At 31.5% G+C, this 25,866-nt stretch overlaps 1 protein-coding gene across 6 annotated transcripts in view; it reads left to right on the forward strand.

Annotated features, from left to right (window-relative positions):
- TBCK (TBC1 domain containing kinase) overlaps positions 1-25,866 on the forward strand; it is a 197,058-nt gene that overhangs the window by 56,140 nt on the left and 115,052 nt on the right. For all 6 annotated transcript variants that reach the window (XR_012499465.1, XR_012499462.1, XR_012499463.1 and 3 more), the window contains exons 13-20: positions 5,752-5,801; positions 5,964-6,093; positions 7,189-7,287; positions 9,001-9,063; positions 9,568-9,694; positions 10,890-10,940; positions 12,250-12,333; positions 23,009-23,094. Coding sequence is in view for 1 of the 6 variants with exons in the window: in XM_010953629.3 (XP_010951931.1) it covers positions 5,752-5,801; positions 5,964-6,093; positions 7,189-7,287; positions 9,001-9,063; positions 9,568-9,694; positions 10,890-10,940; positions 12,250-12,333; positions 23,009-23,094 (690 nt within the window). In the remaining 5 variants the exon portion in view is untranslated. The remainder of the gene's footprint in view (positions 1-5,751; positions 5,802-5,963; positions 6,094-7,188; positions 7,288-9,000; positions 9,064-9,567; positions 9,695-10,889; positions 10,941-12,249; positions 12,334-23,008; positions 23,095-25,866) is intronic.

Raw genomic sequence — 25,866 nt, forward strand, 5'->3', positions numbered from 1 at the left:
AAACCTTTAGAGCCCTCTAGAATGATGCTCAATCTGCTCTGCCTGTGCTCCATAAATGGAACAACAAAGCCTAGATGACAGCCCATCTATTTACAACGTGGTTTACTAAATATTTTAAGCCAACTGTTGAGATCTACGGCTCAGAAAAAAAATTTTTTTTTCAAAATGTTCCCACTCACTGACAATGCACCTGGTCACCCAAGTGACCTGATGGAGATATACAACAAAACTAATATTTTTTTCATGCCTGCTAACATCCATTCTGCTGCCCACAAATCAAGGGATTCATTTTGACTTTCAAGCCTTTTTCTTTAAGAAGTAAGTTAAGTAAGGCTCTAGCTGCTATGCATAGTGATTCCTCTGATGGATCTAAGCAAAGTCAATTGAACACTTTCTGGAAAGCATTCACCATTCTAGATGCCAATAACAACATTTATAATTCATGGGAAGAGATCAAAATATCCACATTAACAGGAATTTGGAAGAAGTTGATTCCAACCCTCAAGGATGACTTTGAAAGGTTCAAAACTTCAGGGCAAGACAGAACTACAGATGTGTTAGAAATAGCAAGAGAAGTAAAATTAGAAGTGGAGCCTGAAGATGTGACTGAATTGCTTCATTCTTATGATCAAACTTCAAATAATAGATGAGGAGTTGCTTCCTATGGATGAGAAAAGTGGTTTCTTCAGATGGAATCTACTCCTGGTGAAGATGCTGTAAAAATTGTTGAAATGACAACAAAAGATTGAGAATATTATTTAAACTTAGTTGATAAAGCAGCAGTAGGTTTTGAGGGGATTGACTCCAATTTTGAAAGAAATTCTGCTGTGGGTAAAATGCTATCAAACAGCATTGCATGCTTCAGAGAAATAATTCATGAAAAGAAGTGTCAATCGATGCAGCTTACTTTCATTGTTTTATTTTAAGGAGTTGCCATAGCCTCCCCAGCCTTCGGCAGTGACAAGCCTAATCCCTCAGCAACCATCAACATCAATGCAAGACTCCACAGCAGCAAAAAGATTTTATATTATATTATACTCACTGAAGGCTCAGGTGGTGGTTAGCATTTTTTAGCAATGAAGTATTTTTAATTAAGATACGTACATTGTTTTGTTTTTTACATAATGCTATTGTATAATAGACTACAGTAAAAATAACTTTTATAGGTACTAGAAAACCAAAAAATTTGTGTAACTTACTTTATTATGATATTTGCTTTTTTGTGGTGGTCTGGAACCAAACCCACAATATCTTTGAGGTATGCCTGTAGGTACTGCATGTATCCTCTAATCTGTGGCTTTTCCTTTAACTTTTTCATGGTGTCTTTTAATGAATAGAATTCGTAATTTTATTAATGTTTTTCTTTGTAGTCAAATATGTTTTATTTGATATATTTTACTTATTTTAACAGTTAAAGTTATACCAGGATTATAAACATATTTTTTATAAAATTTTTCTGTTTTCTTTCTAAAAGATTTAAAGACTTTTTTCCACATTTAGTCCATTAATTCACTGGCAGATTTTTTTTTTGAATAAGATGTGAGGTAGGTGTCCAATATCATATTTTGTTTATAATAAATAATCCCTTGTCTCAGCACTATATATTGAATAATTCGCCATTTACTTTTTTTGATCTGTAATGCCAACTCTTTCATATATGCATGGATATGTTTCTAGGCTTTTTATTCTGATCTTTGACCTATTTGTATAACCTTAGCCAATTGCACACTACATTAATACATTGTTTTATATGAGATCTTGATGCCTAGCAAGGGAGATCTCCAATTTATTCTCAAATACAAACTCTAACATGGAGTCCTTCTATTTGATTTTTATAATGATCTTGTCAAATTTTATTTTAGAAGTATAGGATTTTGATTATAATTGCATTGAATTTGTAGGTTATTCTGTAGAGAATTGGTATCTTCAACATATGGAGTCCTATTTCTTGAACATGGTATAGATATACCATTTATTTAGGTCCTGTTTTATATCAAAATTTGCTTTTTAGTGTCTGTAGATCAGTTATCAGATTTATTTCTAAGATAGTTTATTTTTGGTCTTGTAAATAGGATGTTTGTATGTGTGTACATGATGTTCCTTGCACTGAAATTAGTTTTGTTTGAAATTAATATAGCTATTCCAGTTTTCATTTAATTAGTGTTATGGTATAACTTCCCTTATCTCTACTTTTAATTTATCTATTACTTTATATTTAAAGTGGGTTTCTTTTAGACAACGTGAAGTTGGGTCTTTCTCCTTTTCTTTTGAAGGATAATTTTGCTGGATACAGAATTCTAGTTTGTTTGTTTTCTTTCAGTACTTTGGACATCTCACTCCACTCTCTTGCTTGCTTGCATGGTTTTTGAAGAGCAATCCCATGTAATTCTTATCCTTGTTCCTCTATAGGTAAAGTTCCCCTCACCTCTGTCTTAGTTCTATTAAGATTTTCTTGTTGTCTTTGAGTTTTTATAGTTAGACTATGATATGCCTAGGTGTAGACTTTTTAAAAAAAATTTATCCTGCTTGTTGTTCTCTGAGCTTCTTGGATTTCATCATTTGGTGTATGTTTTATTTTAAAAATTTCTGTCATCATTACTTCAAATATTTCCTCCATTCCTTTCTCTATCCTCTTTTGTGTATTCCTGTTTACACGTAGGTTACATCTTTTCATTCTTTCTTAGAATTTTCATCTCTCTGCTTATATTACCCACCTGATTTTGCATGTTGTCCATTTCTTCCCTTACAGCCCTTAGCATTTTAATTATAGTTATTTTAAATTGCTGGTCTGATAATTCCAAAATCTCTGCCATTTGTACATCTGGTTCTGAAGCTTGCTTTGTCTCTTCAGCATGTCTTTTTTACATTTTAGCATGCCTTACAATTGTATTTTTTGAAACAATTATATATATATATCAGTAAAAGGAATTGTGGTAAATAGGCCTTTAAGTGCAAGATTTCATGTTTATCTACCTATTTACTATTCGTGTAGCTTTTTTGTCAGAGGGTAAAATTTCCCCAAGTCTTCTTGTTCTTATCTTTGTTGTCTTTGGATTTCTTTGGAGATTGTTTTTTAAATAGGGTCTGAGGCTTGCAGTTTTTTCAGCTGGAATCCCCTGAATTATATAGGAACTCTACATACAGAGGTAAGGTGAGGAAGGAAAGTCGATAGGAGGGCTCATCCTATTGTTAGGTCTCTGTACTGTAGTGAGCCTGTGTCACTGGGCTATGAGCCTCTCAGCTTCCCTCCCCCTCTTTGAGTGAGACAGGAAGGCCAGAGAGAGCTGGAACTTGGGTACTTTGCTTCCTCACACCAGAGACTAGTGGGCTAGACTCCCGAATTTCCCTTACCTCAGCTCAGTTAGGCTCTGGTAAAACAGTTTCCCTTGAGGGCAGGACTTTATTAATGAGAATGGGGTACTATGGGAGTATTTCAGAATGCTTACTTTGCCCCTCCTCCTACAAGAGACATGAGGGAATTTTTCTTAGATCTTCACCCTGAGAACTTGATGGGACTTCTGGAGGTAAAACTCAGGAAAGCATAGAGTTTCCTCTAGGATTGGGCCTCCAGAACTTTTTATCTCTCAAGTTAGTCCTTGCTAAATCTGCGACAGTTAGTCAGTTACCCTTCAAATGTTCTAACCAGGCTCCAGCAATGGCTTTTGCTCCAGCTTAGCTGTGCTTCTCTGTATTTGCCGATCTCTTCACTTTTCCAGGGATCATTTTGCCTTGATTCTGATGGATCTAAAAAGAATTGCTGATTTTCAGTTTCATTAGCTTTTTCTTGTTGTTAGGACAGGAAGGATGACTTCCAAGCTGAGTGTTGGACTGGAAACCAAAACTTCTAATCTTTTTAAATTTTTAAACATCTATGGTCAAAGCTAATATATGTAATTTTCCTTGTTGTCTGTCACTAGACCAACAGGTCAGCATCCTCCCTTCTGCCCCTAACACACACACACACACACAATTCTTTCTTTACTTGTGTATAGCAGGGTCCCCTTCAGTTTGGCTACTTTTGTCCCATCGTGCTCTAAAGCCCTAGGCTGCAGTTATCAGTACACTTTAGTGCTAGCTTACCTCCTTTCTTTTAAACCCAGCTTTGTGTCTATGTCATTGCACTTTCCTTACTCTTTTAGGCTCTTCCTGTCATTTAATATTTTACATGTTATGTAGTTGGAGGGTGTTAGAATGTCTTATATGCTGTAATGCCAGGAATAGAAAATTAAAATATATAATTATTGTACTTGATACCCTAAACTTATCATATCTTTGAAGAGAAAGAATGTGCATAGTGAACAAAATAAGTAGCACTACAAGGCAGCAAACAATAAAGTACATCCCAAATAAATGGTTTCAACTGATTGCAACTTTACTCTTAATTTGTTTCTTTAATTTAAATATAGTCCAAATTATATGAATACAAGTTAAATGAATATAGGCTTCAATCTTATTTACTACCTCAATTCCTTTACATTTCCACTTTGGGAAATTTGAAATACTGTTTTCCATAATTATTAATAAAAAATTGTTAATTTGCTGATTTTTTAAATAATATGGAAATCAAATAATTTTTACCTTTTACTTTTCTGTGTAAGTATTTTTGCCTTTTAACCTTAAAATGCTAAATTTTTAACTAAAAAAAAGCAGAAAAGATACTAATAATATTTATGACTTTCAGGACAATAAAACCTAAACTTTAAAAAAATTGTGTACATTAATAATGCAGTAAAATATGGGAAAATCTTAGTTTTCAACTTAGAATTTTAATCCATGAAATATCTAAAGGTTTAAAGGCAAAATAGGCTAAATACATGTTGAATTTTAGAGAAAAGCCAGGCATGAATCCAATGTTTGCCAGATTCTCAGTATTGGATTTTCTTTGGCTTTTAAAAATTCTGGGAATAACTCAGTGGATGAGTGCACAATGACTGTAATCAACAAAAGATCAGTGCTGGCCACGCACAGAACTTGAACTTCTGTGTCATTCCCCAGAGGAACAGCCACTCTGCCTTCCAGTTGGAAGTTGAACTGAAGAGCAAAGCAGCAGGCAGGGTGGTATTAACTGTAATCACCCTGCTTAGCATGTGTCTAAGGTTTTGATGTACTACTGCCTATCTTCTTATGTTTTTTGAAGAGTATCTGTAGCCTGGCAATGTTATTATTTGGAGTAACGTTAATTATAATGACTTTGTGCAAAAAATAAGAGAATTGAATTTTGTCATGTGATTTATCAGCTGTTTGAATCATTCATCTTCAAAGTATAATGTGAGAAATTCTTTTGTATCCTTTTTATTAGCACCTTACATTTGTCTTAGTTTGTATTAATGTCAAAAACAAAAATAAATCTGACTTGAGCTTTAAATTAAGAGATATATACACAAAAGTAACTTTTAAAATAATCTTCATATAATTCTAAAACGTTTTATCCATTTATTAAATTTCATACTGATTTTAGTAATTCTGAATTGTTTTGGAAAACTATTATAATAGGTGTCTAACCTTTATAAGAGACACCGGGAGGTGAAAAAATCAAAAAACAAAAAAACTATTCTTCACAGCTAAGTTTAATCACTGGAGGTTTGGTATATTGGCATATTTATGTTAGGAATGAATTTTAGATTCTGTTTTATACTTTTTGTGGTACCTTTATAAATTCATAATTTTTGCATTGTATTTCCTTTTAAATATGGATCAGTGTTTCTGTCTCAGATCCTAAATATCATAAATATTTTCTCTTTAAATTCACAGAGATTAAAAGATGTTGGTGGAGAAGCATTTTACCCACTACTTGAAGATGAGTGAGTATATGGTCTCCTTTTACTCTTATTTTTCCTTTCTGTTTACATTATATTGGTAAGAATCTTGAACATTTTCTATGAAAAGTTTTTCCTAAATAGAACACAGAAGTCTGGTATTCTGATTTTTTTGTCAGTTTTTCTGCTTATGTTTCTCTTTTACAGTCAATCCAATTTACCTCATTCAAACAGCAATAATGAGCTGTCTGCGGCGGCCACTCTCCCTTTAATCATCCGAGAGAGGGACACAGAGTACCAGCTAAACAGAATCATTCTCTTTGACAGGCTGCTAAAGGTAGGGATTCTCAAGCGTAAAGTGTTATAAGAGCCCATATACAATCTTTATTTTTTATTTAATTAATAGTTCTTTGGGAATCTTGATGCCATGAGAACACTATCTTATGACCTATCTTTTCTGATTAACTTTAATTATAAAAATGATACCTGTCCATAGTACATAAAATTAAAAAGTAAACAAGATGCAGGAATCTATACAAAATCATGTTAGACAAATTAATATCCTTGCTATTTAAAGAACATTTAAAATCAACAGAAAAAGTACATTGAAACAGAGAAATGCATAAAGAGCACTACAGAAATACTAGTCAGTAAATCTATTCAAAATGCGTATTCTGAAGGGAGGGTATAGCTCAGTGGTAGAGTGCATACTTAGCATGCACGAAGTCCTGGGTTTAATCCCCAGTACCTCCATCAAAAAATAAATAAATAAACCTAATTATTCCCGCCCCCCCAAAAACAAATATTTTTTAAATGTATGTTCTTATTAGGAATTTAAAAAATTAAAATAGTCTTTTCTTGCATACTGAATTAGCAAAATTTAATAAAGGTATATTGAAATTGGAACTTTTGGAGTAAGTGTAAATTTATAGAAACATTCTGTAAAACAATTGAAAGTGTCTATCAAGAGCATAAATGATATTCATACCCTTCTTCCTAGTAATTGTCTTCTAGAAATCTCTCCTAATGTACACATTTACAAAAGGACAAATTTATGTGCAAGGATATAGAAGTAGCCATAATAATAACTTATATTTATTGGATACTTTCTGTATCACCAGATATTTTACAAAGTGCTTTATATACATTATTTTACACGTATGAGACTGGTAATATTATTCTACATATGAATCATTCTTAATTCTCCCAGATGACAAAATAGAGAGGAATGATTAAAAACAGTAGAATCAGCTCCTCTCTTTGATTGTACAATAGGAGATTCACAAGAGATAGCAAGCCATTCTGCTGCTAGCTCAGAGATTTATCACAGTTCACCTTCAACTACACCACTGGTATAGTCAGAACTGTCTAGATTAAAACAATGGCACTGGTAATCTGAGATATTTTTATGTTTTTTCTTTAAAATTTGTAGGCTTATCCGTATAAAAAAAATCAAATCTGGAAAGAAGCAAGAGTTGACATTCCTCCTCTCTTGAGAGGTTTAACCTGGGCTGCTCTTCTGGGAGTTGAGGTAAAAAAGAAAAGAAAAGATTAGAAGCTGATTAATAGTGCTAAGAAAGAAGAATGAAAGTGCTTTCTGGATGCATATTTTTCAAGCTGTTAGAAAATTATGTAGTAACATATGAACAATAAGAATATTTGGCAATTTTAAGTGAAAAGAATAGAGAAAAAGAACAGACTGGATAGAATATAAAAATATAATTGAAGGTTTATTAGATTTATGCTATTAATATGTATTTATGTATTTAGTGGGACTCACAGAAATTATCTTGGTTATTAATTTTAAAATCAGAATATTTTAAGAAGAAGTATATATACATATGTATATTCATTTATAAGTGTGTAGTCCTGCTTATAAAGAATGTTCATCCTGGAATAGGATTGCCTAATTATAAGTAATTATGTCTAGATTTGGAGAAATCTTCCAGTCCAATTTGAACCTTGTCAGAAATCATTAACATAATTTAGTGCCTTTTGGCACATCCATTTTACCAGAAGCATGCTGCTAAAAGAAACAGCGATTTTATCTTGTACAACACCTTATCTGTGGCATTGAGGAAAGAAGAGGTGTCACAAAATTATTAGGGTGCCTTGCAGTACTATCAGAGAACTTTAGTGACAGCAGTCATGATAATGGGCCAAATCCTGCCAAATTTTTTCTTTTCCTGTCAATTTCTTTGTCATCTTGCCTTTTTTTATTCTCTTATAGATATACTATGGATGTCCATCACCTATTTTTTATGTGTGAATTTCCCCCAGTATTTTAATCCTTTTGACTCTCTGTTGAAAGAATTCCTTTTTTCATTCCTGATTCCCTTGATGAGAGTCTCTAAATATCTTTGAGTTTGGTTGGTTGCTTTACAAGAACACCTGGTGTTCTGTACCTTATGTTAAGAGTTAGAATTGTAGCACCATATAATGCTTAAAGTTCAAGAGGGCTTAGAGATCAGGTTGTCCAAATCTTTCATTAAATAGATGTGCCAGAGAAGTTGACACAGCATGTGTTGTCAGAGTTTGAATCCCAAATTCCTGGCTCTTTCTCTACCATTATGGTTACACAGACTAATAAGAATTGTTTCATGTTTGGTCCTATAGAACATGACCAAAATTTGAAGTGGTTGATTTAGTTATTCCTTCTGTAATGGTGTAACTTAAAAATGTAAATGATTCCTTTAGTCTCCTAATCATTTCATAACTACATGATATTCAGCTCGTTAATTCATCCCAAACTTCTGCCTCCTGGTGTTGAACTACTACTTCTTTAAACAATTCCATTTTATTTTTGCTTTCATTGCCAACTTTAATGGGGAAATTTCTTGTAGGATGACCCCCTCACTACTCCCCCCAATTTTTAAAAAATTTCTTAATGAAATTGGCTGTGTGTGAGATAATAATGAATAGAGAGCAACAAGGCTGTGTTGTGTTGTGGAGTCTGGGAGATTGGCTAAACGTACTCGTTAGCTATGTGACTCATCCAGCACTACTGTCTTCTGGTGTATACAATTCAAACGTCTATCTTAGCAAAATGGTTAATTATCTCACACTTTGTCACAGACCATCAAAGATGTAGAAATTTTTTCTAAACAGTATACTTTGGGTTTGAATATGCCTGTCTATAATTGGGTATGTTTTCAAAGATAGATGTTTATAAGTAGATTTTTGCCTAAATTTATAATTTATTAAGGGAATTATGAAGTAATATATCCTCTTTTATTTTTTACAGGGGGCGATTCAAGCCAAGTATGATGCAATTGATAAAGATACTCCAATTCCTACAGACAGACAAGTATGATTTAGATTTTCTTAACCTAAGTCTGCCAAATCTTTAAATTTTAAAAAGGCATGAGGAATTGTCTTCCTTTTATTATGAATACTCAGCACCTATCACATGTATACGATTTTGCAGAAGCATAACTCTTAACTCTCTAAGATATACTCTAACTCATTAGTGAGTTAAAACTGTTCCTTAAAGGAGTTTAGGCCAAGTAACTTTTCCAAATAATGTACTTTTTTTGTCTGAAGAATTTGTCCTTTATTTAGGCCAGATTGCAAAGGAAGGTTTTTTGAAAACTAAATTAATACATACCTTTTCAATATAAACGAACTTTTTTCCAAGTATACTTACAACTTTTTTTTGTTGTTTCCAGAGTATTAATATAAAATTCAAAAACTTCAGACACCAAGATTATGTAGGTGGCCTATTCTGAATTCATAATATGATTTATGCTCTTCCTTATCTTGGGGTTTATTGGTGATCACTCTGTTACAGTTCCACCTTATTGTTTTACAGATTGAAGTGGATATACCTAGGTGTCATCAATATGATGAATTGTTATCATCACCAGAAGGTCATGCAAAATTTAGGCGTGTATTAAAAGCCTGGGTAGTGTCCCATCCTGATCTTGTTTATTGGCAAGGTAACTTTTTTTCCCTAGTTATTAAGACTCCTTTTGAAGTATTAGGAGCATGTTGCATGACTGACAATTTTTTTAATTAAAACAAATATCAAAATAGCCATGATTTGAGAAAGGTCAATACTAAAACTATGCTCTATTTTTTTGAGAGGTTTATATGAGAACTTTATTTTTACTTTGTCTAAATGCCTAGTTAATATCATTTAAATGCATGCTATTTAATGAGACAACTTGTCATCCTGATAATTAGGAAAATATAAAGAATATTTTGTGCTATTGTAATCTTTGTGAATATATTCTTCAGTATTTATGCAAATAATAATTTTGTATCATAAATAATTTTGGGCTAGTTGATATTCTTGACATTTAATGATTTCCAAGTTACACTTATAATTGGGAGTAGGATATCACCCTAAACTTCTCATTTTAATTATTGTCTCTCTTTTTTTAATATGTTTGATCCTCCATATTCTTGATTTTTAGCTTTTCTCATTGCTATTTTTGTGGTCATTGATAAATTCATGAATGAGAAACTCATTTCACCCAGTCTTATTTTTGAATTTTTTGTTAAAAATAGTAGTGTTTATATTTCAGTTCTCTATTTCTGGCCAAGCTTAAAGATGAAGCTATTATTTTTCCTAGCTCTGTTCATTTTAGAGTTCTATATCTCCCTAACAATTATAGATAAATTTATGTACATTCTTTCAACATGATAACATACAAATAGCATTATTATCAATAATAGAAATTTGTCATGTATCTGTATTTTACTTCACAACTTTTTAAAGGATTTTTTTTTCATTATCCCAGAGAATCATGTTAAGACAAATTTTCATCTCCTAGACTAGGAAACCTGCCTGGAGTTAAGTGATTGCCAAGATAACAGTCAGGGTCAGAGATGGGACTATATCCCAAGCTTTTTTTTTTATCATTTTCACATTTTTTGTTACTGTATTTCTCTCTTCAACTCATAATAATATCAATAATAATAATAGTTGATTTATATTGGATGTTTACTCTGTGCCAGTCACTATCGTTACTCCTCACAATAACCCATAAGGTAATATATTTCTGAATGGGTAATATGTATAATGCTTAATCTATATAGAAGTAATGCAGAGAACTCAATAAGGTATATATCTACAATTCTGCTGGATTATGTTTGTTTGAATTCTTTCCCCCAACCTCTCTCCATCAGGTCTTGACTCACTTTGTGCTCCATTCCTATATTTAAATTTCAATAATGAAGGTAAGCCTATTTATCGTTTAAATAATTCTTGCGTGTATTCTTCTAAAAATATTTTATTCAAACATGAAAATTTTTTGTTTTCATTGTAAGGTTCTTGTCTTCCTGGTAGATAGTGTAAATTTCTGTGAAATAATCTATTAGACTCATTTTAGAGGATATGGATGATTTTTATAACTGGAGAGTTTCAACTGTGATCAGGCAGTGACTAGAGATTTAGGGAGAATCTGATGAATTATTCTAAATGCATTCATCTACTTTGGTGACCATTTTTATGAAATTTTGAAGAAAATTCTGACTTTTTTAGAAGTTAGTTTTGGTTTATGTATACTTTCCAAACAATTTATAAAGAAAACAGTATTGATCTTGTATCTCCGAAGTCGATCATTTCAACCACTGCCTCCTTAATGAAGACTTTTCTTACTCACCCTCCTGAATCCGTATGACACCTTGTATCTCCAGAAATTTATCTTGTGTGTTTTCTTTTATAATTATAGTAACCCTTTTTTTGGTTAGCAGATTTTTTTAATGACAAGGGGTTGTCTTCTGTCCCCTGATATAATGCCTTTTTTATAGTAGCTTTTTCAATAAATATTTGAATATTTATTATGACTGTCCCTAATGATATCACATATAGAGAATGTTAACATAGCATAAATCTTTAGAAGTCTCAGTCTCAGAATCTCCATCTTTTCAAACTGTATTTCACATCAGAATTTGCATAGGTTTCTGGAATTAAGTAGAAATAGCATAATCCCAGAGAACTAAAATTTTACTATTTGAATCATTTTTAAAATCCCTGTTCTCTGATATTATTCTTTAGACTACAGGTTTTACTGTGTTTAGTTAGGCATAGTCTGTTAACACATGTATTTGACCCAGGAATAGTAAAAGATCTGTGAGAGAGCAATTTATTACTAGTGTTTCTAAATCCAAAGTTCTCAGGCTATTTTGTTTGCATCAACAAAGATTAAGGATCTCAAGATTTATATAGCTCATTAATAATGATTATGTTTAGAGATTTTTTAAAACGCATAAAGTTCTGGTATTAAGGTTTTTATTCTTGTGGGATGACGATTGCCACGGTAGTTTAAAATTGAAAAGTTACTTGGGTGGTTATCTTTTGATGTCCAAAATATTTTCTGTTTTAAATAGTAGAGGATTCTTTTCCCCTTTAATTTTGTGCGTCCTTCATTTATTAACAAAATTCTTGTTAAAAAGTAAATTCAAAGAATGTGTGTTAAGCGAGTGAGTGACTGCTGATCATTTACCTCATTAACTAAGTTTTTATATTTGCCTTATTCTTTCTTAGCCTTGGCTTACGCGTGTATGTCTGCCTTTATCCCCAAATACCTGTATAACTTCTTCTTGAAAGACAACTCACATGTAATACAAGGTAAGCAAATGTGTTTCATCGTCTTTTTATAGGGAAAGTCCTTATGTCAAAAGTGACAAATACACAGTGAAATTTATGATTTTGACTCAATAAAATATGGGAACAATCTTTCCTCCAAGTCCAGAAAGAATTATGATATTTTTCTAATAACTTTAATATCTAATCTTAGTTCATTTCAAATTCAGGCATGCCAGTTTAAGAAATTAAGAGTCTAGTTGTTTGTCTGTCTCACGATTAACAGTGCCAAAAAAAGCTTCACCATGGACAAGCCTATTTGAATTAGTAAAAAGTTTAAACAGTGTTTAATGGTGTAAGTAAATAGAATAATGAAAACACTTCTCATTCATCTTATTCACCATGCTTGAACACCCAAAATATCCTCCTTCTTTCTTTTCTTTACTAAAAGATACCTCCTCCTTCAGAGTCCAGGACATAACATAACCCATCTGTGAATTTTTTCAGGACTACTTCAGCCACATTCAAACTTTTACTATTATTTTTAAACTCATTTTTTAAAGTAGTATAATAAAAGTTTAATAATAAACACTTTTGAATCAGACAAACTTTGTTTCAACTTTAAGTTTCATTGCTTATTGTGAATCTTAAAAAATAAGGTATAATTTTCCTCATACCTGAAATAAAGATTGTTGTAAAGGTTAAACATAATAAAATGGGTGAATGCCTGGCACACAGAAGCATTCAATTCAATAACAATAATTGTTGTTTTTTTATTGTTATTGTTACTATTACTATTTTTATTACTATCATTATAATTTTTTTTGCTAGTGTAATTATTGTCATAGCATTACATATTGTTTTATGTCTTATCTTTTCAACAAGATTTTAATGTTTTAAACGCAGGAAATTTTCTTCCATTTTTGTATTTCTTTTGGAACAGACTATCAACTGGTTGCAGTCTCCCCATTTACCATTTTTATGAAATTTATCCTATACCCTCTTTATTTAGACTTTTTCTGCTTTTACATATATGTCTTATTAATTCCACTAAACTTTAAACAACTTAAAGCTGATGCTGTGTTTTATTTATATCTATGTCATGGTTTCATGTAATTCACTCAATTTGAATAGATAAAACTGCAAGCTGTGTCTGATTTGTCTAAAATTCTAAGTAGGGTCTCAATTAGCAATATTTTTACTTAGTTAGAAATGAGTATAAAACTAGAATATCAAAGGTCATCATAAGGAGAAAATGAGAGAGCAGGCAGAAAGGGAAATGTAAATTAAAAAGATAAAGAGACTAAAATAAGAGAAAAAGAATATGTATAAATAGCTCAGCACACAAAAACACTTATTTTTCCAGCCTCATTTCCATTGGCATATAAAGAAATATAATAAAATTCTTTTAAAAAATTTAGTGTTTGTATTTACAAACACATCAAAGTATGTGATTATTCACAGTTCTCTGTGTCTACAATATAGATAGTTGCTAGAAATTGAAATAATGTCTAATGTCTCTATGTGAGTTTTGAAATGTAAGTTCTAATGATTTACATTTGTATTTTGAAATGATTTGATTTAAAATGGCTATGCCTAATTCCCTGTACATTCCTAGAATGTGAACTTATATATAGTTGGGATTAATTTAAGAATGTTTTTTTCAGAGGGCAGCAACTTTTTGCTTTAATTTTTTTATAATCAAGGACAAGTATATTTTATGGAAGGAAGTTACCTTTTGCTTGTAGGTTAATTTAGTAAAACCATGCAACTTCAAGAATCATGTAATATCTTCCAAGAATTTATGAAGTAATGACCTGTAAGAGTGTATCTTGTTTCTTATTAATAGGGATGTGTTCCATACTTATTCATAGTTTTCTTACTACCCTTATCAGTAATGTTTATTATAGAGTTGACAATGTGCTCTTTAAGATTCCAGTAATGCCAAAATGAGAGGATTTAATAACACCTTACATGATACCAGGAAATTTCAGAGGCTATGCAATGTAAAATATGTCAAATAGTCACGAAAGACAAACTGTCGAGGTTAAAGATATAAAATAATCAGTTTAGTATTTGTGTAACACAAAAAGTGATTCCCTAATCCTCAGTTAAATGTAAGGCAGCAGTATAATGCTGTTAATGTAAATCTAACAGGAACCTGTAGTTTTTGTTGGTTTTTTTTTGTTGTTACTTTTTTTGTGGTATTGACATCAACATATGCAAGTAAGTCATTGGAAAAGAATTGAGAAAACAGAAACAGATTTATACATATATAATCAATTATTTTCAGCAAAAGTACAAAGGCAATTCAATAGAGAAAGAATGTTTTCAACAAATGGTGTCAAAATGATAGTATATCCACTTACCAAAAAAAAAACCTTGATCAATAACATTCATTGTATACACAGATTTACTCAATAGAGTCCTCGACCTAAATGTAAAACCTAAAATTTCCAGGAAAAAAATAAGGGAAAATCTTTGTGAACTTGGTTGGCCAAGATTTCCTAGCTATAACCACAAAATATAAATCACTAAACAAAAATGTGATAAATTGGGTTTTATCAAAATTAAGAAATTCTGCTCTCTGAAAGACACTCTGAATGAAAAGATAAGACAGAGACTAGGATAAAATATTTGCAAATCACACACTGATAAAGAATGTATCCACAATATAAAAAGAATTCTCAAATTCTACATTAAAAAAGCAAAAACAGACTCAATCAATAATGGGCAACAGATTTGAATACTTTAGCAAAGAAAGATATATAGATGGCAAAAACACATGGAAATGCTCAACATCATTAGTCATTAGAGAAATGCACAATTAATCACAATGAGATACTAATTTACCTTTTAGGGTGGCTAATATTGAAAAGACAGATCTTGCCAAATGTTGGCAAAAATGTGGAGCAACTGGAATTTTCATACACTGCTGGTGGGAACATAAAATCACACAACCACTTTAGAAAACAGTTTGCCAGTTTCTTTTTTTTTTCTCTCTCATAGACATAATATTTTATTTCTATATACATCTTTTAAAATTTTACATGTATATACTGTTTGTTTCTAAGAACAATTTAGAGCTTTAGTTTTTTAAACTTACATAATTATGAAAGGAATAAAGCCAAAATAAGAATCAACATAATGCAGTAATCCAATCATAAAAGACAGTCAAATGTGCTTACACATATTCAAGAAATAATCATCTAAGTTATAAATAATAAGTCATTCATTTTTGTCCTTTTCTTTTTAGATTCCACATATAAGCAATATCATATGGCATTTTTCTTTCTCTTTTTGGCTTACCTCACTTAGAACAATGATCTCCAGGTCCATTCATGTTGCTGCAAATGGCATTATTTTATACTTTTTTATGGCTGAGTAGTATTCCATTACATATATACACATCATATATATAAATATAAACACACACACACACACATCTTCTTTATCCAGTCATCTGTTGATGGACATTTGGGTTGTTTTCATGTCTTGGCTATTGTAAATATTGCTGCCATGAACATTGGAGTGCAGGTGTCTTTTTGAATTATATTTTCTCCGGGTATATGCCCAGGAGTGGGATTGCTGGATCATAGGGTAAGTCTATTTTTAGTTTTCAAGGGAACCTCCATACTGTCCTCCATAGTGGCTGCACCAATGTACATTCCCACCAACATTGTTGGAGGGTTTCTCTCCAGCGTTTGTCGTTTGTAGACTTTTTAATGATAGCCATTCTGGCTGGTGTGAGGTGATATCTCATTATAGTTTTGATGTGCTTTTCTGTAATAATTAGTGATGTTGATCTTTTCATGTGCCTATTGGCCATCTGTATGTCTTTGGAAAGATGTCTATTTAGGTCTTCTGCTCATTTTTTGATTGGGTTGCTTGTTTTTTTGATAATAAGGTGTATGAGCTCTTTGCATATTTTGGAAATTAGTCCTTTGTAGGTCACATCATTTGCAAATATTTTCTCCCATTCTATGGGTTGTCTTTTTGTTTTGTTGATGGTATCCTTAGTTGTGCTAAAGCTTTTAAGTTTAATTAGATCCCATTTGTATTTTTGCTTTTATTTCCATTACTCCAGGAGCTGGTTCAAAAACTACCTTGCTATGATTTATGCAGGTACCTGTAAAATTAACTGAACTTTTCCTATATAAAACCCCTGAAATGACATTTTTCCAAATTTGTCAGCCCTCTTTTAAAGCATAGTTCCTATACTTTAAGAAAGATTTACTTATTTGGAGAATTTTTAGTAAACAATTAAAATAAGACTTGTAAAATGAATTGGTTATTATTTATAAGATAGCTGTATGATGCCTGGCTAAATGACCAGCTCTCAGAGGGCCATATTAGATAGCTTTTATTACATTAGCTTCTATTTTGATTCTGTGTTGATTTCTGTTTTAAATACAGAAATGATTTACCTCTAAAAAGTTTTATTTATCCAGTAATTTTTTCATATCACAGATAGATGTGTTTGTTATGTGTTGATAATGAAATGAATTTTCAACATGAAAAAGATGGGTTTTCACAATTTTTAACTACAAACTTATTTAATACACCTTTAAAAGGTTTATTATACAAATAAACAAGATCAGATCTTTTTTCATTTAGAAAATACAAGAGAAACATAGTGTATACAACACAGATTTGGAAAGACCAGTCAAAAAGGTCAAATAGGCTCTTATCTAGTTTGACTGATTAATCAGTAATGTGCTTTAATATTCAGTATTATAATTAAAATACAATTATTAAAGGTTTATTTCTCTCAATATTAATCATCTTTTCAGATATAATTTCTATAAGTTTTAGGAAATCTCTGAATTTGTAATTAATTATGAAACTTTTTAAAGCTGAAATAAATTTTTTAAAATATTATATTGAAAAATGTAGCATATGTTTTCCTAAAAACAATAGACTAGGTGTTTTAAATCATTTATCCAATTTTTGTATTGATTATATACGTAATATAAGGAAAAAATGTTTTCAATTAATTTAGCCTTTCTTTTAGTAATTACTCTACACTAACTCTATGCCAAGCACTGTTTAAGGAATGGAGGTTCTTGAAGTAGATAACAGTCTGTCTTTCCAAGGGATTTCATAGCCAAATACAGGAAATAAATGTGAAAGTAACTAATTATAAGTTAATGAAATACATGTACATATTACTATATTAGCACAAAGGAAGAAGTCAGGTGAGGTTATATTAATTTTTTAACTTTTTGTTTTGTTTTGTTTTTGGTGGCAAAGAGAAGAGATGATATGTTTGAAAAGGTTTCATAAAAGACAGGATACTTATTGATGAATTTGAAATTTGAGTAGGAATTTGCTTGGTGAAGAGAGAAGGATATTCTTAAGACAGAGAACAAGGAAATGGACTGCAAAAAAAAAAGGTGCCAAATAGGTTGATGAAAAAAACAGTAGTCAAATCTGGTACGTGGAGCCAGGAAAAGAGAGATGGAGAGCTAAAGAAGGAGCTGAAACAGTACACTGATTATTTGTTACCAAGGTTTATGGAAGAGCAGTGATGTACTCTTCTTTGAAATATTTATTTGAGGCTTGTAATTAGAAATAGTTCTCATTTTATTGTTTTCCCTCTTGTTTGTCCTCTGGCTCCTTTGTGTTTTGAGCTTTAAACTTCAAAGTAACATTGATTTTGAATGGCACAAATACCACGTGCACACTTTTTTTACCCACAAGTTTTGGGAAAAATCCTACGTCATATGAAACCAGTCAATTCAACAGCTAATTGTAATACTTCATATTTATTTAGTCATTTAATTGACTCGACAGAAACCAAAAGTTTCCATATTCAATAGCAACATTAAATTTTCTTGGAAAAAACATTTATTTTTGTAATTATATCCTCATAGGAATTAAAAATTTTTTAATTTTAAAGTTTTACATAAAATAGAATATTTACATACTTATAAGACTCAATGCTTTGCCTCTTACAGAAGAGAGAAAAACGATCTTATTAGTCAAGATAATTCTGTTTTGTTTGTTTTTTAACCATGGTCCTATTAACTTATTACCTGCAGACATTTTTAAGAAGATAATAAATTTAATTACTTCTGCCTAAGTGAGTATTCAAAATCATTTTTGGCACTATCAAATTATACCCAGTAAACTTACTGTTGAGTTGATAAAGGACAAACACATAGGAACTTTATATGATTACATAACTCAGGGTTGGCCCCAAGATTATCTAAAATTACTAAAATTACTCCTAGATTTAGAACCTTAGAGTACCAGTTGGATTGGAAAAATATGGAGGAATTTAAAAGGGATAGATTAGTTAGAATTTCAGTGATAGAAAACATGCTTATAACTTGCAGGACAGACATATTTCAGGGCTCTGAAGAGAAAAAAGGCAGCTTCGGGCCAGTGACAAGAAACAGCCATTTAGTTATTATGAGTGGAAACTAATCCTTCATGGAAAACCCAACTAAACCTTAATGCCATTTTGCCCTTAAGAAGGGAACCTCAGAAAACTGGCCTATGAAACTTTTAAACTGTTTTTTGAAGTCATTGTAATGTGTATTGTTCACCAAAACAGCCAGTGCAATTTTACCAAAACGTTAAACATATCCTTGCACTGTTTATAAAACCAAGGCATAGTCACACTTTGACCATTAAAAGGTGTAGTTCCCGCAAGTCAGAAAGGGAAATATAGAAGGAAATAGTGTATAAACTTGGGAAATAAAACTGTGTGAAAATTTCCCCAATTTTCTGCTTACCTGTATATGTTCCTAAATCCTTTGAGGGGCAAGGGCAGTATCGTCTTCACTGTAATGTCCCTAGCATTTAACGTAGTGCCACACATAGCTAGGATAACTGTCTAACTAAATTGTGATATTTTTGAGGATTAAAGGGGCACTAAAGGCACCAGATACTGAGTCTGCAGGTGGCAACCAGGACTCTCCCAGATAAACTAGGATACATGGTCACACTACACATAGACATTCAGTAAGTCTTTTAGGGGGAGGGAAGAAAGAAGAGAAACATCAAAGTCTAAAGTCCAGTTGTCATATGGGGTATATTATAAATCTCCTTTCTCATCAAACAGTAACAAAGAGTGAGAAAGAACATGCAACTTCACTGTAAGGGTTATATATTCAGAGAAACAGTACATTGCATATTTCTGGTTTTAATGCCCATCTTTGTCATGGATGACTTTAATGATAGGATATTGGGAAATAGTAGGAAATACATTGAGCATTTTCAAGAATGTCTTGCATCATATGACTAAGGAAATTTTCCCTGAGACAGAAAATGTTCTACAATACTAGAAATATTATAAGAACTATTAAGTTCGCTTGTAGATTTTTTGCTAGAGTGGAGTATGTGAGCAAAAACTAAAATGGCTCACAAATGCAGTTCAGAAAATTACCTTTCTCTTTCCTTTCTCTTCTTTTGAAACCCCCTCTTCCCATTTAGACATAAAAGTTGGTGCTTATTCTTGTGGCTTTAGACAGTAAGCCAAATTTTACAGCTCGCAAAATTTGTAACAGGAAATAATCTAATTTGGGGTCACCTACAATAAAATAACTTCAGCTTGTTTTGAATACAGTGAGTCAAAATGTCACCAGATGGTTTAGTTTGGGCACTTTTTAGTTGACAAGAAATTCATTTTGACTACTGGTCTGTTTTTCAGTAGCTCCTCTGTATGTTTATCTGACTTATCATCTTCAGGATAAACTAGCAACCTGATGGAAAATAACAAATAGTTACAGAATTGAGAATGCCATTTTTTATTTGTGAGCAGAGGAAACCTTTTTACTTTAGATCTGTCACCCATGATTCTTCATCTTCTCCTTACCCCTGCTAAGAGGATGAAAGCAGAAAAGACTGGTCAGATAGGAAAAAATAAGGATACCCATGTGTGGGACTTAATGAAATATCTCTCTATCTATTTTATGAAAATTTAAAAAAGGAAATAGATGGCTTATTTATAAATAACTGCACAAAAATATGATAGTGCCATATAAAATCCTTACACTGAATTCTTTGGGAATTATCATTTAAAAGTATGTGATAAATAAAAAAGCTGTTGTAGAAGAGAAGAATAAGAATTTTTAATATGGTGAGACTAAAGGAAAAAGATGAATTAATTTTATATCTCACTGCAAAAAATTCAAAGATAGAAAGTTCCATTAAAATAGAAAATTTATATGAGACATGATTTTGTGCCATAGTGCAATATTAAACCTTACTTGAAGTTTAAGAGGAAATTTGATAAATACCTTAATTTTATTTGTTGTTCTTTTTGGGGGGGAGTGGGGGATTAGGTTTATTTATTTATTTTTAATGGAGGTACTGGAGATTGAACCCAGAACCTCATCCACACTGGGCATGTGCTCTACCACTGAGCTATCCACCCCACCTCCAATTTTTTTAAAGGATAGCATTTACCCTTACATAGTTCACCTATTGGTTAGAAAATACTATTTGAGGGGTCATTTTATGGCTCTAGATGTAAATCTTTATTATAATAAATCACACAGTATTTTGTGAACATTTTAAAAGAATCAGCAGTAATACCCATAGAATCTTTTGTTTTATTTTGACTGCTGTCTGTTTTTCAGTAGCTCCTCCTAAATTCTCTCAGGTTGGTTTATAAATCAGAGGACACGTGCGTTTCATTTTTTTTTTAATTTGCCCCGGTGAACTTTTTTGACACTTTTGAAATAACTTGAAATCTGACACTGTGCTGATCTCATCAGTTCTGTAATATCTCCCCTTTAAAGAAATTTTTCTAAATATAACAAGACATAATATATCTCATTCCAAAGCCTGTCCTTAGCAACCAAAAAGTATGCCAGCCTTACAATTTCTATTTACATATATGAAATAATATATAGTATGTAGTAATATACAAAATAAATGTATACACATATTTATTTGTATGTATTTTATACATAAATGTGTATTTGTGTGTATTTTATATATACATGCAGTTATGACACATACCATATATAAATCTGGCCATCAGTGTTTGGCAGAGCACAAGGAAAATGTTTTCATGATAAATTAGGTTTCTTCAGTATAACCTTAATTAGCTGTGTAATCCCAAATAGTAATTATCTTTTATCAGGCTCAAATAAGAAAGATATTTAATAATCATAGGTATAGCTATGGAGAATTGCCAGCGGCATGAGTTTCTTGTTTAAAATGAAGCGTGCTTTTAAAAAGTTAATAACTATGCTTTCATCAACATAAAGTTGAATGCTTATGATTGTTGATGTTGCTTACTTCTGGCTTCTGGGTAAGTTAGGTCTATAAACATGCCACCACTAATTGGAAGGAGGAAAAAAAGTTAGAAGTTAAACCCAGAAGTTCCTTGACCCTTGGGTTCTGTCCTGAGTCTTCACTTTTATCTATAACTCTTGAAGCTGACGTAAATTGTACCTTTCTTGTTCTTAGAGCAAAAGATGAGACAGTCGATAGAATGAATTTATTGCAGTAGAATAAATATCAAATCAAGAAAAAGTATTAATCAAATACTCATTCTTTATCCAGCACCCTGTGGGTAAAAGCTCACGTTTCATCTGGAATAAAACTTTATCAGGGTATTGAATACAGCACCTCCTTGTCTTTTCTTTTTGGCCTTGATGCTTCTCTTTGTAAAATATGTGATGTTGCTTATAAGCAAATAATTATAAAATACATTCTGTCCATTAGAAGCAAAGTTTTAATTGAGAGAAGGAGGAAGGCTATTTACACTAACAGATTGTTGAGGATTTTGTACCATTTCTTGAAATGTTAAAAATAAAGAACTTTGAAAACTAAATAAGAAAAGCAGACATTATTTTTAGAGGTTATTTTCACCAAATAATTGGTTTGATAAATAAATCTGTTATGTTATTGAAAGAAGAAATTGAGGTTATTAAGGGAAAACTTTCTTGAGTTATTGTCATTTCAATATCAAAAAGAAAAAAAAGTTAAGCTCTTTGAAATACGTGATAATTTTGTGTTTTTAATTAGTAAAAATGTGATGGTCACTTGCCCTTGAGTTGATTGTTGCCTATATCTTGTTTAAATTAGTACATAGTATGTAAATTGGCAAGGATAGTAATTTGTGGAAATAATGGAAAAAATAGGAAGTACTCCTCATATTCCAACTAAATCCTATGAATTAGAATAGGATTAGAGTCAACAGCAGATATTTTAATTGCCTACTGTGTGCCTATTTTTGGATTAACATGATGTTAATTCTTATTCCTAAATATGCCAAATGCAGAGTTGGATGGCAATAAATTAGAACTGGAACAACGGCCTATATCTGTATATATAAACAAATTTGAGGCATAATTATTCTATTTGTGGCTGTGTTGTTCCTTATTTAAGTATCTTACACTTTTTGAACAAATAATAAATGCGAGGCAGATTTACTATCACTAGAGAAAATATATTTGTTGAATTTAATAGGAAAACATCATGCATCATGTGAATAATTTGTGATTCAAGAAATGAACTGACAGCTCTGAAGGTAGAAAATAAGTTGTGGCATAGCTTTTTATGTTTGTTTAATAATTAGCTATAAGTAGTTAAAGTGGTAACAAAACAGAAATTACCTATTCAAGTATGTTTTCTTCACAGGGGAACTAAATCTCATTCAAAATGTAAATAAAATAGTAATTTATGTGGATTTAATGTTTTTATTTGAAATACCATGTAAAAACAATGATTTTCTTAAACTTTATTGTGTTTTCAGAGTATCTGACTGTGTTCTCTCAAATGATTGCATTCCATGATCCAGAGCTAAGCAATCATCTCAATGAGATTGGGTTTATTCCAGATGTAAGTACTTGGTGCACTAATAAAAATGAGGTAAAAAATAAAGCCAAAATTGGCAGCATAACAGAGTACTGTTTTTAAAATTTTGTTGTCATAAGAAATCCATGTATCTAAACAAGTTCCTGCTACTAATTGTAGCCTTCTGTTATATAGTTTGGATGGTTACCTCTTACATTCTCACGATAAGTAAAGGGAAAGTATCTTATTTTTCCTGGTACTATCAAATTACTTTGAAAAACCTGTTAGTATTAGTGTTGTATTAAATTGTGCCATCAGTGGTTTTCACTTGGATTTTATGATATTCAGGGTTGTTTTTGAAGAAGTAGGAAATTTGAATGTAGTGAGTTCTTAAGTAGCTGCTTCTGTGTTTTGCTTGATATATTGCCTTGGAAGCTCTGTCAGATTTTGACTTACTTCATTACTTTTCTGGTAATTTCATATAAAATCAAAAGTCATAGTTGACTCTCAAAAGTTAGCCAGGGTATAGCTTAGCCTGTTGCTCATTGGTATTATGTGACATGGAGTCAAACATCTTTTTAAAAAGGTGATTGGAATACAGTATCATTGGTTGTTGTAAACCTGAAAAAAAAAAAAAAAAAAGCAAAACCCTTTTTGAGATAGCAGTCTCCTTATTCCATCTTAACCTTCTTTGTTTCCTGATTATGCCTTTCCTTTTAAGACATATCCAGAAACAGTATGTTGATGGTAAGATTGAGGTGAAAAATGTTTATATTAAAACTACTAATACATTTAAAGTGTTAACAATAACATTTATGGTATGAATACTTGCAGGGTGCTTTGAAGTTTAAAAGTACTTTCATAAACATTTCATTTGATTCTCAAAACAAATCTGTAAGGTGTATGAAGCAGATAATTTCAGCTTTTAATAGATAAGAAATTCAGTGTTTGGAAAGGTAACAAAACTAAATAATCTCAGAACTAGTATGTTAACTTATATCATTTGAGAACCTCTGGCCCCCATTCTGATTCGTCTTCCAGTGGAAGAAAAGAGAATGAAATGTAGGTGTACTTATTTCTAGTTCATTGCTCTTTGTGTTGCACTGTATCTCTCTGTGACATAATCATCAGGCCTGAGTAGACATCCTGCCATCCTTGACGTATATAATGTCATTTACTTTTAGGCCTATGAAGACATACCTTTTATTTGAATACATGACTTATCTAATGAGGGCTCTCAAAAAATATACAAAGCATAGAACAAATAGAAATAAAATAAGAACACGCCTTGTAATTATGGATAGAGATTAAAAAAAAAAACCTTGTGAAAAATTAACCAATATAGATATCATATTAAGTATTCATTTTTATTCAACCCCTCCTTTCTTGCTTCACATTATAAATGTGATACATAACACAAGACAATACTAGATTAAATGTTATGGCTAGAGTTGAAGAAATTATAGGGGATCTGATTGCCAAGTTGGTAATGGTGTTTGATTTTTGAGGATAAAGTACCGAGATACAGACTAAAAAAAGGGATAGTTATTTTCAAAAAATTCTCTTGAAAGCACCTAATTATGTTCAGTGGCTAAACAAAACTGCATTAGTTTAGTCAGTGCTTTAGACTGACAAAAATCATTTATGTAGAAAAATATGTATGGAATATAAAGATAGTCTGATAAAATCCTTAGACATATTCATAAACATAGACGGTATTTTAAAAATCACAAAAGGAAAAATAATTTATCTTTGCTTTGGTTAACCAGAAAAATTAAACTCTGAAGTATGGTATACGAGAAGTGGCAAGCAAAAAAAATTGTTAAAACATAATAATGTGAACATATATTAAGTACTTACTGTGTACCAAGCCCTGCTCTAACCCTCTTTAAACACTCATCTAATCCTCACAATTTTGAAATCTGTTAAGCAATGACTATTGAATGTTAATACATAAAATCAGTTTTGGAAAGGCTAATAGCAAGATAAAGATAAAATTCTGGCTAACAATAACATGAAACATGAGAGTCAGTGGGATTTCAACTTGAAAGTGCTCTGACGATTTTGCATTATTTGAGGGTAAAATAAATATGCTCGTTATATTTAAAGATCAATTCAGGGATCCTTTCAGGTCTGAGATTTGATTTTACCCTACTTAAAAGCTAATAAATGAGCCTGTTACTGTTTCATGGATACTAGCAGAAAACCCAGCACTCCTGTGTCAGAGACAAAGGACTTTATCACTCACAGCACAGCAAGCAGCATGAGCATTAGCGTATTTGTCTTGATTTTCCTTGCTTCCAAATCCCATAGAAACAACACAGAGGGTCCGGATGATACCTGCATATACAGTGGATTGCATTATAGGAGAGGAACTCTGAGTTTAGGAAACTTGAATTTTTTTTTTATGGTAAATAAGTATCTTCCCTTTACCCTGGAGAGAGACTATCTTTTTCTTCCAGGAGTATTAGAAAACCTGTGTATTGCTGCAAAAAGAGACTCTATCTCTATTTACCAAGGCTATTTTTATACAAACATATTTGAAAATATAATCCAAAACAGAGGGCAGTTAGTATCTCTGCTCACAAGAAATGTGTAAGTACAAGAATGCATGTTAAAATTTTAGTGGTAATCACTGAAAGAACAGAAAGAGAATGTATCACTTTTAAATAGAAAGGAGGGTTATGGAACGAAGGAAAATCAACCAACCCTCTAAAAACATAGAAAGTATAGGCTAAGTAGATTGCCTAATAAAGGACATTTTTCAATAATTTTAAAGATCTATCTATATGCTATTTATAAGAGATAAACATAAAA

This window comes from Camelus bactrianus, chromosome 2 (genome assembly GCF_048773025.1).
Source record: "Camelus bactrianus isolate YW-2024 breed Bactrian camel chromosome 2, ASM4877302v1, whole genome shotgun sequence".
NCBI lineage: Eukaryota > Metazoa > Chordata > Mammalia > Artiodactyla > Camelidae > Camelus > Camelus bactrianus.